This window comes from Megascapheus bottae, chromosome 10 (genome assembly GCF_031878675.1).
Source record: "Megascapheus bottae isolate mThoBot1 chromosome 10, mThoBot2.hap1, whole genome shotgun sequence".
In the NCBI taxonomy this organism is placed as follows: Eukaryota; Metazoa; Chordata; class Mammalia; order Rodentia; family Geomyidae; genus Megascapheus; species Megascapheus bottae.
In genome coordinates this window covers 47,727,424-47,743,823 of record NC_143518.1, presented here as the reverse complement: position 1 = coordinate 47,743,823, position 16,400 = coordinate 47,727,424, and the positions used below count along the sequence as shown (strand labels likewise).

At 36.9% G+C, this 16,400-nt stretch overlaps 1 protein-coding gene across 1 annotated transcript in view; it reads right to left on the bottom strand.

The window, feature by feature from the left end:
• Positions 1 to 16,400, bottom strand: part of Ush2a (usherin) — a 606,255-nt gene that overhangs the window by 565,024 nt on the left and 24,831 nt on the right. The window contains exon 3 of the mRNA XM_090341196.1: positions 7,572 to 7,704. Within this exon, the coding sequence (XP_090197322.1) occupies positions 7,572 to 7,704 (133 nt within the window). The remainder of the gene's footprint in view (positions 1 to 7,571; positions 7,705 to 16,400) is intronic.

Here is a 16,400-nt window from a genome sequence, read left to right as displayed (position 1 = left end):
ATCCTTTTCTTCCCTTGGTATTCTTCATGTGACCAACAATTTCAGGAAATTGCATGCATTTGAACATGCAATGCTGAAATTTCCCACCATTAACATGAAGCAAAGACTCTGTCGAAACTTGTTTCTGAAGTAGCTCTAGAATTCCTGTTTCTCATGGTTCTGAAATCTCAAATTCAAATTTGGAGGCCTCGTCTACTTTGTAGCCACAGTGACTTCTCATAGTGATTCCTCAGAGCCATGTAGCTTAACATTACAGTTCTGCAGGACAACTCTGAAATATTTCTACAACTGGGAGAAGATATTGTAAGGAAAATCCTGTCTCACAATTGTTGACCTGGTCTAAGGATCTTTCCTATGTAAAACCTGATTTTATTAAAGCAAGTTATCTTATTAGGACATATAGATGAGTGTCCAGTGAAAAACAATCTACTCATCCACTGAATCATTTCTTAAGTCCTCCAGAAGCAGAGGGTGTTACTGGAATAATTATTTTTCTTTAGTATAACATTAGTGAGAGGTAAAACTCAAAAAAATATGCATAGTAGCCAGCAGTCACGTAGAAAGCCATTACTTCCTGGATATAGGAGGGGAAGAAAAGGACCAAGTTCAAGCCAAACAGATAAAGATGGAAGTCATATCTTGGTCCTATCTTCTCTTCAACTGAGAGATCTGTGTTTAAGACACCAACTATTCAACCTGGTACTGCATGAGAACACCTTTAATTTAGCTCAGGGGAATCTCTTGCACAATTACCCCCTTCTGGATGGAATCATCTCAGATGTGATCAAAAGAGAGGAAGATAGTGACTTAATTTTTTGGACTTATAAAAAAGGAACAGAGAAAGAAAATGATTTATAATAAGTCTTCAGGAACATTCTGTTTCTATCTCTTTTATGATTAGCGAGGTGGCATGGAGCCTGGATCATTAGGCAAAAGTAATGAGCCGGACTATATGCCATCTCTAATTAGAGAAAAGATACAGTAGATATAACCATACATAGAAATTGATAAAGATAAAAACTATTTTACAATATCTTTTCCTCCCATAGCTCTTCAGTTTCCAAAACATAAAGGAGGAACATTTAATAAAACTAAATAATACTTCAAATCAGCTCTTTTCAAATGATTTGTTTTCTAATCACAAGTGAAAATCATTCCCAGTTTTAAAAATAAATATAATCTTCCAATCATAATGACTTTAGAAGCATTAATTCAATATTTTGCATACTGAAGTAGAAAAGAAGCACAATGTTTGAATTCTACATTACAAAATGAAAAAATTTACAGCAACATCAAATACTGTGAGCAACATTTAGTGTAATAAACTACTGCTAAAAGTACTAGAGGAGATTAAATATTGAAATAAGGCTCACAAGATTTAATGCTTTAAAATTTTTGTAGGCAGAATAATTTATAAAATTTTTCAGCACACCAATTACTGATAACCAAGTTTTGAAATATATGGATGCCTTAAATTACTGATTTTCTACACGCTTAGCTTGATCCAAAAGCATATTCAAATTAAAGCAACAAACTCATAGAGACTGATGTTCAGCTTTTCCACAATCATATGGAATGATGATACTTATGTGGTTGTTACACAAATAAGAAAACAGGAGAAGGAAGATGGCGCCGAGACAATAGGGACGCTGCCTAGCTCTCTCTCACAAAAAGAGAGAACCAGGAGTCCCACGAGCCATCTACCTTAAGAAATCCACAACAACAAACTCAAAAAGCAACGGAGAAGGACACAAACTGGAAAAGAAATCCAGATAAAGCTCACATCCAACTTTCTCAAAGAATTCGGAACACGAGGACTCCCTCCCCCACCCCTCACCGCTGGCTCCAAGCCACAAAAGCCACGGAGCTCCGAACTTCATCAAGCAAACTTTACTTACACTGAAACCATACATAGATCTAAGTACAGTGATTGTCGGTGACTTTAACACACCATTCTCACCTATGGACAGATAAACAAGGCAAAAACTCAACAGAGAAACCTTAGAACTGAACAACTATATAGACCAACTAGATCTAACAGACATCTGCAGAATATTCCACCCAGCAACAACACAATATATGTTTTTCTCAGCAGCACATGGAACATTTTCCAAAATAGATCACATCTTAGGCCATAAAACAAACCTGGTCAGATTCAGAAACACAGAAATTATTCCATGCACACTCTCAGATCACAAAGGCATCAAATTGGAACTGAACACACATCCCACCAACGAAAACCCTGTAACTCATGGAGACTGAAGAACACATTGTTGAATCACCAATGGGTCATCGAAGAGATCAGAACAGAAATCCAACAGTTTATGAAATTTAACAGTAAGGAGCACACAAAATACCAACTCCTTTGGGACACAGCAAAGGCAGTACTCAGAGGAAAATTTATAGCGCTGGGTGCCTACAACAACAAGTTGGAAAAATTGCAAACCAACAAGTTAATGTGTCACCTTAAGCTCCTGGAAAAAGAGCAGCAAACCAACCCTAATCCCAGTAGAAGAAAGCAAATTATTAAAATCAGAGCAGAATTAAATGATTTGGAATCCAAAAAAACTATAGAAAGAATCAACAAAACAAGGAGTTGGTTCTTTGAAAGAATTAACAAAATTGACAAGCCCTTAGCAAATCTTACCAAAAAAAGAAGAGAGCATATCGAAATAAACAAAATCGCAGATGAAAATGGTAATATCACGACAGAAATTACCAAGATCCAGAATATCATGAGGGAATACTTCTCAAACCTGTACGCCAACAAATTTGACAATCTAGATGAAATGGATGAATTCCTAGCCAATATTAACATACCCACACTGAACCAAGAAGAACTAACCCAACTCAACAGGCCTATGTCAAGCTCTGAAATAGAAATGGCAATTAGAGAACTTCCACTTAAGAAAAGCCCAGGGCCAGATGGATTCACAGCTGAATACTATAAGGTCTTCAAAGCAGAGCTCACACCAATACTCCTCAAGCTCTTCAACGAAATTGAAAATGAAGGTTCCTTACCAAACTCATTCTATGAAGCCAGTATAACCCTCATCCCCAAACCAGACAGAGATTCATCAAAGAAAGAGAACTATAGACCTATTTCTTTGATGAACATCGATGCAAAACTTCTCAACAAAATACTGGCCAACCGTCTACAACAACTCATCAAAAAAATTGTTCACTATGATCAAACTGGATTCATCACGGGGAGGCAAAGCTGGTTCAACATACGCAAATCAATTAATATAATTCAACACATCAACAGGAGCAAGGACAAAAATCACATGATTGTCTCAATAGACGCGGAAAAGGCATTTGACAAGATCCAACACCCCTTTATGTTAAAAGCTCTGGAGAAACTAGGAATCCATGGAACATTCCTCAATGTAATAAAGGCTGTGTATGAGAAACCTACTGCTAGTATTACACTTAATGGTGAAAATCTAAAGCAATTCCCTCTAAAATCAGGAATGAGACAAGAATGCCCACTCTCTCCACTACTCTTTAACATAGTACTAGAATTCCTAGCCAGTGCAATAAGGCAAGAAGCAAGCATAAAGGGGATCCAAGTAGGGAAAGAGGAAATAAAACTATCCCTCTTTGCAGATGACATGATTCTGTATTTAAAGAATCCTATAGACTCTACTCCCAAGCTCCTTGAGCTGATTCAAAACTTTGGAAGAGTAGCAGGCTATAAAATCAACCCTCAAAAATCAACTGCCTTCCTTTATGCCAACAGTGAGAGGAACGAGGCAATAATCAGGAAAGAAACTCCTTTCACAATAGCCTCAAAGAAAATAAAGTACCTAGGAATTAGCTTAACTAAGAATGTAAAGGACCTTTTTGACGAAAACTTTAAAACCCTAAAAAAGGAAATTAAAGCAGAACTAAGGAAATGGAAAAACCTCCCATGCTCCTGGATTGGAAGAATCAACATTGTGAAAATGACAATCTTGCCAAGGGCTATCTACAAATTCAACACAATACTCATCAATATCCCAATGGCATTCTTTAAAGAAATAGAAGAGGCAATCCAAGATTTCATATGGAATAATAAAAGACCCCGTATAGCAAAAACACTTCTTAGCAGAAAGAACAGTGCAGGAGGAATTTCAATACCAAACTTTAGACTCTATTGCAGAGCTATAATTCTCAAAACAGCTTGGTACTGGCACAAGAACAGGCCTGAAGACCAATGGAATAGAACTGAGGACCCAGATACTAAACCACAGACCTATGGCCACCTAATCTTTGACAAGGGAGCCAAAAAAATAGAATGGAGGAAAGACAGCCTCTTCAACAAGTTGTGCTGGCAGAACTGGTTAAGCACCTGCAGAAAACTAAAGTTGGATCCTTCTTTGTCACCTTGCACTAGAATTAACTCCAAATGGATCAAAGACCTGGAGGTAAAAGCTGACACACTGAAAACTTTACAGGAAGGAATAGGAGATACACTAGGCCTCCTTGGCACAGGTAGAAACTTTCCTAACAAGGACCAAGAATCACAACAAATCAGAGAAAGGCTGGATAAGTGGGACTGCATTAAACTGTGGAGCTTTTGTATGGCAAAGGACATAGCTAGTAAATTAATTAGGAAGCCTACAGAGTGGGAGAAGATCTTCACCAACCAAACAACGGACAAAGGCCTCATATCTAAAATATATCAACAACTCAAAAAAATTGAATCACTCCAAAACTAATCTCCAAAGTAACAACCATCCCATTAAAAAATGGGCCAAAGACTTAAAGAGAGTCTTCTCCGAAGAAGAAACAAAAATGGCCTATAGACACATAAAGAAATGCTCAACATCTCGGTCATAAAAGAAATGCAAATCAAAACAACTCTGATTCCACCTCACTCCAGTTAGAATGGCCAGGATCAGGAAAACGAATAATAACAGATGCTGGAGGGGATGTGGCCAGGAGGGATCACTACTACACTGTTGGTGGGACTGCAAACTCATTCAACCACTATGGAAAGCAGTGTGGCAGTGCCTCAAAAGGCCAAACATAGAACTCCCCTATGACCCAGCAATTCCATTACTTGGCATTTACCCAACCATCCAGAAACAAGGGCATACTAAATCTACTAGCACAACAATGTTCATTGCAGCACTATTCACCATAGCAAAGATATGGAACCAACCTAGATGTCCCTCATTTGATGAGTGGATCAACAAGTTGTGGTATTTGTACACAATGGAATTCTATGCTGCTGTCAGAAAGAATGACATCGCCCCATTTGTTAGGAAATGGAAAGACTTAGAACAAATCATATTAAGTGAAGTAAGCCAGACTCAAAGGAACTTAGGCTCAATGGTTTCCCTCATTCGTCATAATCAGTAGAAACCTTGGGCTCTACTAGCAGAGATCTGCAATAGAGCAAAATCTTGATATATAAGGCCATATAGTATAAAGCTAATTGAAAGGACCTCCAGGATATTGAAACAAAAGCCATATAACGAATGATTGTTGTCCTTAATGTACTATGTTGTCTCTCATCCCCTTTGCTGTCCCTTGGTTATCTCATATTGTTATAGTATCTCACTTTGTTATCTGATATATTGAATTTATTTGTATTTGGTTATTTGAAATTTGATAGGGAAGGGGGGAAAACCAAGATGGGGGGGAGGGTAATGGGTACCAAGACATGTGAAAGGGTATCAATGTATGTGAATTAAGGCACTTTCTCTCTGGCAAATATCATGTAACCCTTTTACTAATTACAATAAAAAAAGTGAAGAAAAAAAACAAATAAGAAAACAGACTCTGAAAGGAATTTATAATCGTTGCCAGTTTTGTTTTGATTTGATTTCGTTTCTTGAAACAGATCTCACTACATGACACAGTCTGGCTTGAAGGTAAATGTGTACAGCCCAGATTAGCCTCAAACCCATGATCTTTCCTGCCCAGTGCTAGAATTAGAGGGATGAGCCACCACATCCAACTCTAGTATCACTCCCAGCACTTCATGTTTAGCAAGTAAGATATCCTAAATATTCCTTGTTTTGTCATAGTAGCTTTAAGTATTATATATTAAACAATATTAAGTTAAAAGCCAGAGACTTAAAGGAAATAACTATTTTTGATCAAAGGAACAGGACTAAGTGATACGAATCCCTATTGTTGATACTAGAGCTTGGAAATTTACCACTTTTAAAATATATTTTGAATACCAAAATACATGTCTTATTTTTTTCAACCTGACATGAATTTGGCTCATTTTATAGGTGAAAAGTCTGATATTTTGTTTTAAAATAATGAAAAGAACATAAACACCATTATGACAAAAAATTCATGTCCATTTTGTTACAAAATTTTAAACAAAGTAACCAAACACAGATGAAAACATGGAACAACAAACTCTAATTCATGATTGCTGGTAATGAAAATGGTGTAGACACGTTTACAGTGTCGAACCTTTGGCTAGATTGAGAAAAAGGAGAAAGGCTTAATCAGAGATTAAAGTAGAGATAGTACAACTAATACTGCAGAAATATAATAAAAGCTTAATTTAATATGAAAGGACAAATGTAAACATAAATCAGTATCTTACTATAAACAAATGTATTCCAACACATTGATCATCTAGAAGAAACGGGCAGGTTCCTAGACACATACCCTGAACCAAGACTGAAGAAGAAATAAAATAAGTAAACCTAAGCAGACCAATGAGACGTAATAAGTTGAATCAATAATTTAAAAAAATGTTCCTCATGACTGGCAAAATATCACTTAAGTGTTCTGTTAAACATTTGAAGACCTAATATCAATTTTGTTCACTTATTCCAATGGAAGTTGAAAGAATTTCTTTCAAACACATTCTATTCTATCAACAGTCTCCTGCTACAAAAACCATATAAAGACACAACGATATATCACAACTCAATTAAAGTTGATGAGGTGCGACGCAAAAATCTTCAACATAAAACTAAAAATTGGTCAGATGTGGTGGCTCACGCCTGTAATTCTAGCTATTCAGGAGGCTGAGATCGGAGAATCACAGTTCAAAACCAGCCCAGGCACTGAAGTCCATGAGACTCCTATCTCCAATTAACCACCAGAAAACCTGAGGTGGCACTGTGGCTCAAGGGGTAGGGTGGTATCCTTGACCTGAGGAGCTCAGGGACAGTGCCCAGGACCAGAGTTCAGCCCTACAACTGACAAAAAAAAAACAAAAAAAACCACCACCAACTACAACAAATCCTAAAAACTGAAGACAACAGTACATTAACAGGATCTTTCACCATAATCAAGTGGGATTCATCAAAAGAGGCCACATGAAAACAGAGCAGCGCTCTCTGTAAGACACCCACCTTCGGAAGGGTCTGCCAAGGAGTCTGTTTGTATGCTTTATCTAGGTGTGTGAGAGTAAAAACTTGTTACACAAATTGAGAAGTAGCAAAATGGCACATGTGAACAATAACCATGTAGTGGATAGATCTTTATCTACTAATTGTTGAGGGAGAATTAATGATTGTGTGCTATCTGGTTGCCACCAATTCTCAGCAACGCTTTTACTGTAGATACACATTGAAATAGATTTTCTCTTAGAAAAAAAATCTTACCAGTTGAACTCTGTCCTATTTGGATAGTACTGGAAGCAAAGTCTTCAATTGTATCAGTCAGAGTTCTCACATCATAAGCTTTGTTATCTTCCTCCACACCATTGAAGAAGAAGCTGATTTTTGTCTGATACACCTATGAGAAATTATCACCATGACTATTGTAAATGCATACATGTTTGTACTGTAATAACCCCATACGAGCAGTGAAGACTGGAAACAATTTATTCCAATAGCAAAGTGATACCCTAGCATTACAAGACTAGATATAAATCTACACTGTGCTTCTGTGCTGGGGACAATATATCTCAAGGGACTCACCTGTATGAATAGTTTGTCCTAAAACCAGCTCACTGCCCTGCTTTTGAAAGGTTTTTTTTGAGAATATGATTTTTTCAATGCCAAATGAATTCAGAGACAATGCAGAATACAATAGAAAAATATTCAAGCCCAAATCTACCTGAAATATATGTCAAAATAATTTACTGATAAAATAGTCTTCACAAATATTTACTTAGTTATTGGTATCCAGTTCACAGTTTTTATACATTTTATATAAAATGACAAAGCATGCCAGTCATATTGTAAATTAATCAATAGAACTAGATTAATCACAATGTCTGCCTTAAGGATTATCACACTCTTCATACATGAATGGAAAGAATGTATTTTCTTCTTTGGAAACTAAACAATTAGTGTTTATGAGCCAAATAGCCCTTGACACAACTGCTCATCTGTAATATAGCAATACAAAAGCAGTCATGGACAGTATATAAATAATCCCAGATCTATTCCAATAATAACTTGTTAACCAAAAAGATGGCCAACAGATATGACCACAGATTATAGTTGGAAGATCCTGAAATCATATAGAATTTTGCTGTGTGATATGTTTCCCACGTAATCAAGTCACTTAACCATTTGTGCAGAATATCTCATAGACTATTTCTATACAAAACCTTTGATGAGACTATATAATTACAAATCGTTTTTCTCTCTTCAACATCAGCTTTACTCTGTTCACATGGTCTTCTCTTGAAGTGCTTCTGACTTAAACATGAAAGGATTCACTATCATTCAAACTTAGCAAATCAACTATAAAGGGCAAATGAAAGCCTTTGGAGGAAGAAAGGACTGAAAGAAAGAATAGAAGTAACAATGTCTTACAATTTAGAATTTGGAGTTAACACTAACTAATATTGCATCCAACCCCACCATTCAAAATGTCATTCTTCTTTGAACTTTGAGTAATGCCAAGTCAGCATAGACCTATCAGTGTAAAAAAAAAAGTAGCACTTTGGGGTTGGGTTTTGACACTGGGAAAGGGCTTGGGGATGCGAGCACAGAATACATAGGGGAAACAGCTTTGCCATCCCACAAAATTCTTCAGTGAGCCTACATCTGGTTATGAAAGCCTGTTTTTAATGCTTTCCTGTTAACAAGGACGTGCAAGAATCAGTGATGGTGTACATCCTTTGATGTCTTGAACTCATTATGTGAATGATTTGCATAGGAACACCATTCAAAACTTCTAAGGGGAGAGTGGGAAGGGGGGTATGAATGAAAAAGATAACAGGGCAAATTCAGCAACAATACACAATATGCATATGTGATAAAGAAGTGGTCTTGTGATGGAAGAGAGTGAGGGCAAGGAAGACTGAGATCAAGAAGCACTAGATGCTTAGATGGACATGTCAAATCGCAAGCTTCTCTCTCTCTCTCTCTCTCTCTCTCTCTCTCTCTCTCTCTCTCTCTCTCTCTCTCTCTCTCTCTCTCTCTCTCTCTCTCTCTCTCTCTCTCTCTCTCTCTCTCGGTGGGTCATAGGGCTTGAATTCAGCCTGGGTGCTGTCCATAAGCTCTTCAGCTCAAGGCTACCGCCCCACCCTTGAACCAAGCCCCACTTCCCTGTTTTCTAGAGGTTAACTGGAGATAAGAGTCTCAGATCCTTTTGTGTCCAGGCTGGCTTTGAACTTTGATCCTCAGATCTCAGCCTCCTGAGTAGCTAGGATTACAGGCGTGAGCCATCATGCCCTGCAAGTCTCAAGCTTCTTGTACAACCTTTGGAAGTTCATAAGAAATATACAAACAAAATTTTAAAATAAGGAACATAAAATACATTAACCCTTCTTCCCTCCAAATAAGTTTAACAATGAACAGGGTTTATCTGTATGGACCTGATAATCTAAAGTTAATGGTGAGAGTTGACCCAAATAAGATGAGGTCCTAGGCCCAATAACAGGGAAAAAGAACAAGTACCAACCTAAAAAAACCATTGTATTTCAAGTTCTTGAGCTTAGCATAGCTGAAATAAACACCTGCTCAAGTTGACTAAACAGCAATTCACACTTATGAGGGTTTGCTTTGCTTTCTTTGAAGAGTCAATGTCCAACAAAATAAACACCAGAAAGACATACTTGAAAGGAGTGGGGTGAAAAAAAAAATGAAGAGAAGAAGAATGGGAGAATCCAGTTCAAATTTCCATGGATAAAGATGAGAAAAAAAGTCGATAAGGGAAAAATGGGTAAGAATATTGAAAGGGATGACACTGATTGAGTTAACTGTATTCATAAACTGACTTGTTAAACAACAACTCCTTTGTACAACTACTTAAAGAAAAAGTAAAAGACACTTTCTAAATTATCTTCATCTAAATTGACTGGTGTAAATTTATGTATGCTTTAAATTTGATCAAATCATTTTGAACACTGTTCATATTTATGTGTAGCAATTCCAAATCTAGTCAGCTATGGTAGAAACCATCTTTCTATTTCAATTACATAATATGACTAAAAGAAGCCAGACATTGGTGGTTCACACCTATAAATCCTAACTACTCAGAAGGCTGAGATCTGAGGATTTCAGTTCAAAGCCAGTCCAGCCAGAAAAGTCCTCATGATACTCTTATCTCCAACAACCCTTTCAAATCCACAAGTGCTGCTGTAGTTCAAGTTGTAGGGCCCTTGACTTATGTATAAGGAGACTCAGGGATCAAGCCAAGGCCCTCAGTTCAAGCCCAACACACACACACACACACACACACACACACACACACACACACACACACACACACGTAAAACGAAACCCCTCAATGAAAATACGAAAATCGAATGAAACAAAAAGAATTAGTTAATACTACAAATATCTGTTAAAACTAATTAGTTGTTGAAACAGTTACTCAGCATACTTTTTCCCCACTCTCATCATTTATACGCACTATTTTTTAATTGCTGAATTTGATGTCACTTTAAAGCAAAGCTGCATCTGTTATTTTCTGCGGGATAGTAATGCTGCCTTTCTTTCTTCCTTTTTGCTTTTTCTTTCTTTTTCCTCTTTTTTTTTTTGCATCCCATTTTTTACAGCCCGTTACTGTCATTTGGTGTTTGACTGTTATCATTATAAAAGATACAGGCTTTTCTACTTTGTTATTGGTAGCATTATCTCATGTTTTACAACATCTTCGCACCACATGCAGGCACATGAAATATAACTAGTGGAAAAGTTCTCGGTGGTATTAATGCATAAAAAAGAATGTGGTTCCATCTCTACTGTCTTTACCCAGCCAAAAGCTGATGAACAGCCAATTTTCCTTTATCACATTAACACAGCCATGAGGGAAACACATTTGTTCTAGTCAGCTACACTAAAGATACTATTACCAATCTAACATATACATGTTTTATATCAGCAGTATTCTCAGAGCATGAGGAAGCCAGCCATATATTAACACTAGCATGACAGTTTATTTAAGAAAAGAAAATTGTCTCTGTAGAGGGACAGAAGTTGGAAATGTATGGCTAAAGCTCAGTGTCACTGGTCTAATAAAGGTAATAATTCTTAGGCTTTCTTTATAGCAGGTAGCTCCCCTCTGACAGCTCTGTCATATCATTCAAATAAAAATGTTGTCTTTTACAAGTTTAAGTGCACCTTTATTTTGAGTCTGATAGCAAACGTTGTTTTGATTTTCTGTATTCACTGTGTTATTTCAGTAGTCAGGAGTTCAGGACCTCCGCCTTTAAATTTTTTTTTTTTATCAACTCATCACCTATTTGCTTAGTAGAAGAATTCAGTGTCACTTGCAGTGAATTTCAGAAGATGTCTTCACTGGGTTGGTACTTGAGAAATGAAGAGTGATGACCCCCGAAGCCAATCTCTCCCATTGCCTCCTCCCCTACCGGCCACCTTTCTATAAATAAGATGAAATCTTCTTTGGTTTTTCTATACCATGTTTTATGATCCCAGATTCTCCAAACTATTTTACAATTCTGATCTTGGGCCCTATCACAGGGAAACGGTGAAGACTGGTAGATTTCTGCAATAGTTCATTCTGATCACCCCCTTGCCAGTTCTTGAGGGAAATAGGAATATATACAATGGAATTTCTGATTTGTGAAGAGAGAGCCTTAGGTTAAGGCAAACTTCCCATCTCTCTCATTCTCTAGCCCTAGGAGGACACGAGAAGCTTTGTGCATGTTTATCAATGTACTTTGAGTGAGTGAGCCGACAACAGTGCCAGTAGCAATTGCAGAAGGGCCTTAAAAATGCCTCTCCTAAGAGATCCAAGGGCACTTTGGAAAGAAGAGATAGATGAACAGACCATCCTCATGGCTTTATTCCCTGTGAATGCCTTATTCAATTTAAATACATTGCTGATCAAATGTGTGTTCTATGAGAGATTGTACTCATATCTTAGAGTACAAGTGTATGGTACATTTTCTTAAAAAGACACTATTCTCCTATTCTCCTACCTGATTAGTAAGGAATATAATTCAAAAGACATGAAAGTTGCACATTTACTGAACAGTTATAAAGGGAAAAATATTGTCAAGTCCACCTGAACAAAGATATATCCATTGTCCGTAATTGAAGAGCCAACATTATCTATTGCTATTCTAGTACCACTGGCCACTGACTACCCAAAGAAATGGATCAGTTATGCTAAGGAGAGTAATAGATAGCATAATACACTACCACCTGCTTAAGATGGGATGCCTATTCCCGGATCCTTCTCATTTAAGTTTAATAAAACATCAGCTGAGCACCAGCGACTCACACCTGTCACCCTAGATACTCAAGAGGCTGAGATCTAAGGATCAGGATTCAAAACTAGCCTGGGCAGAAAAGTTCCTATGAGAATTCTTATCTCCAATAAACCACTCAAACACTGGAAATGGAGCTGTGGTTCAAAATGGTAGACTGTTAGCCCTGAACAAAGAAGCTCAAGGACAGTACCCAAGCCCCAAGTTCAGGTCTCATGAGCAACAAAAAACAAAAACAAAAAATTCAAACCAGGACTCACAATGGCTCTATGACATACACCAAGGATCCTTCCTCTCAAAAAGATTACATACAAGATTACAAAATAGTTTAACGTATTCAGCAATTGAGCAGTGTTTGAATCGATATAAATGATGGCACTTATTTTGAATGTAACTACCGAACTGCAATACATTCAACAAATCATTGCTTTCCTCAAGGAGTTGCTTTGAGAACTTGCCTCTTGTGCAGATAATTTGTACCTTCTCTATGGGACTTGCCTTCTTGGAATTAATTACAAACCTCCCCCAAACATCCAGTTTGTTAGACTTATGGGTCTTCTCTTAAAGTAAAACCATTTTAAGGGTTCTGAGAAACATCTTTTTACTATATTTAACAAGTAGATTGGCAGCACATCCAAAACTCAAATTTACCCTCAAAAAACTATGATGGATTATACAAATAGAATGTACATCCTTTCAAATGTTAAGGAATTCAACCAAAAAAAAAAAAAAGAAAGAAAATCACTGTGAGGGAGAACTTCATGGAGGGGAGAAAATGGACTTTCTGAAATAGAAATTACCCTGAAATAGAATGTTCTATTTCTAAGTGAAAGAAGGATTTGCATAAATGATTCTACTACTATCTGTAATTTTTAAGCATAATAGAACTTATCTTGAAAACCCCTTATGGTTGCTTCAAAATACCACTCATTATATTCTCATGCATGAAAACACAGGAACTCCCATAGCTTTGTTGATTACCATTGCCCAGCTTAGGTCTTCTGAAGGTATTGCTAACTCATCTAACATTGTTGCTACCTTCCCCATCAGCCAAGTTCTAGTCTCACTGGTAACAAGTCCTCACCATCTGATGCCCATTTGCTATTCAAAACTAACTTTAGGATTTATTCTCATTTTGATTTTGTAGGCATTTTCCTCCATTTTGCTCTACTTCTTTTTTTTTTGCTCTACTTCTTAAAACACACATCCCACAATCCCACATACTTCAATAAATACTTTGCCAGCTATTTCCGCATCACAAGAGTAGTTCATATTTATCGTAAAATTGGCAAGTCAGGTATTGTTCTGAGAATGTCACTGTTTTATCTTCACAGGTAGGTTGGTTATCTTCATGAAGATAATAAAACTGTAACATATGTATCTGAGAATCGTATGGAAGATTCTGGGATTGGTCCCACAACCAGTTTTAAGTCCCTTAAATCCAGTCATTTGGGTGATTGGATCTATTTTGGTGTCTCTCTTCTACAACTCTATCTAGTCATGAGGCAGGCCTCAGGGGCCACCTCTCACAAGAGGGGTACTTTCTGAACCCTGACATCACTTAGCCTATCACACTTCATCCTTCCATGGTGACACATTGCCACAGACAAATGAGGATCCTGAGGTACAATTATTCCTGCATGATACCTCTGAGGATTTTCAGAACTCTTTAGTCTTTGAATGCTTATCACATTATACATCTTCAAACTGAAAGATATCTCTCAGGGTGTCTTCAATTCATAAATCCTAGTTCTTTTTTTAATTAATTAATTTATTTTTTTCATATATTTTTATTGTAAGTAATAGAAGGGTTACATGATATTTGCCAGATAGAAGGTGCATTAATTCACATACATTGATACCCATTCACATGTCTTGATCCCCATTTCCCTTCTCCCCACCCCCACCCCTCATCTTGTTTTCCCCCCTTCCCTATCCAATTTCAAATAACCAAATACAAAGATCGAGGACACACTAAACAAATCTAATCTCCTCTCTATGTGAGAGCATATATATGAAAGAAATGTTTTTAAAAAAGTAATTCCTCTCTTAATTCTCTCTCTGGGTACATTCACTTATTTCTGTGATACTCTAAATGTGACATCCTTTTAAGTTTCTTCCTCCTTGAAATTTGGCTTCATATATGTTATAATATCTAGATGTTGTTTGACCTTTCAAATTGATACAGGATTATGTTCACTTTAATACAATTCAAAATTGCTTGCTATATTTTACCAATGACATCATGCAGCTAAACTGAGAAATTAAATTGAGTTAACTATTCAATCAAGTGGTAAATCTATATTTTTAACTGTTATTACTTCTAAATCATATCTACCTCATATTGTAGATTTGTAGGTGATTTTACGGGTCTAAGGGCAGGAATTTATCCATGTTACTTCATCTTGTTAGAATTAACCCCTTAGTCCAAGATATCAAAATCACTTTTCTTTTTTCTTCTCTCTCTTTTTTTTTTATCTTTGTCAGTTGTGCAACTGAACTCAAGGGCTGAGCACTGTCCCTGAACACTTTGCTCCGGGCTAGTTCTCTACCACTTGGAGTAACAGCTTCTTCGCTTTGGGGTTTCTGATGGTTAATTGGATATTAGTTGCACAAGAATTTTTCTCCTTGGGCTTGCTTTGAACCAAGATCCTCAGATTTCAGCTTCCTGAGTCCCTAGGATTACAGACATGAGCCCCCAGTGTCTGACTCATAATCCTTTATGAATGCTTTTTCTATCCTTTGATATGTTTTCCATCTTTCCAAGATTTATGTCATTTACAAATTTGGTGAATGTCTTTTATGTGCAGTGTAAAAAAAGCCCCAAATACCAACTGATACCCCTAAAATATAACTATCAACACAATCTTCGTAACAAGTTTAATAAAGAAAATAAACCATTTTCTAGTGAATATAATATAGCATAGTAGGCTACTTCATATACTTTTCAAGGAGGTATTTGAAGTCCTCAGATTGTTAAGCATCCTACGCAGTAATTTGTTGTTAAAAATATAGTTCTAGCTGGCCCCTGGTGGCTGTCATCCTAGCTACTCAAGAGGCTGTGACCTGAGGATTATGGTTCAAAGCCAGCCTTGGCAGAAAAGTGCAGTCCGTAAGACTCATCACCAATAAATCACCAGAAAACCATAAATGATGATGAGGCTCAAAGTGGTAGACCACTAGCCTTGAAAAAAAGAAGCTCTGGGATACCACCTAGACCCTGAGTTCAAGCCCCACAACTGACAATAATAAAAGTATTGTGCTTAAAAGATTTTAGTCTTACAACTGAGGCAAATGCACACTTACATTAGGTATGAGTTAGACCTACAATTCATATCCTATTAAATAATGAGTCATTTTATTAATTTTATATTATTAAAATATGTGCCTTTCCACAAATATCTTCCCAACTTTAGTTTTTGTTTTTTTTTTTTAGTTTCATAGACAGTACAGAACAAAATTTGTTCCAAATATGAATCATGTTGGGCACTGGTGGCTCATACCTGAATCCTAGCTACTCAGGAACCTGAGACCAGGGATCACAGTTCAAAGCCAGCACGGGCAGGAATGTCTGTTTTATAATTCATATTTATAGAGTCCAAATCTCTCATATTTCTTCACATATTATTTTTCCCCAGGTAAGCAGTGACTGTCAAAACCAAGTCTGAAAATTTAGTAGACCGTGTATTCACAATAGCTCCCTCTCTGTAAAGCCTGGATTAGCTTGCCAAAAAGGTTGACAGGCCACACAAATGTGAGGTCTAGATAAAAACACTTGTTATGAAAAACATTTGGG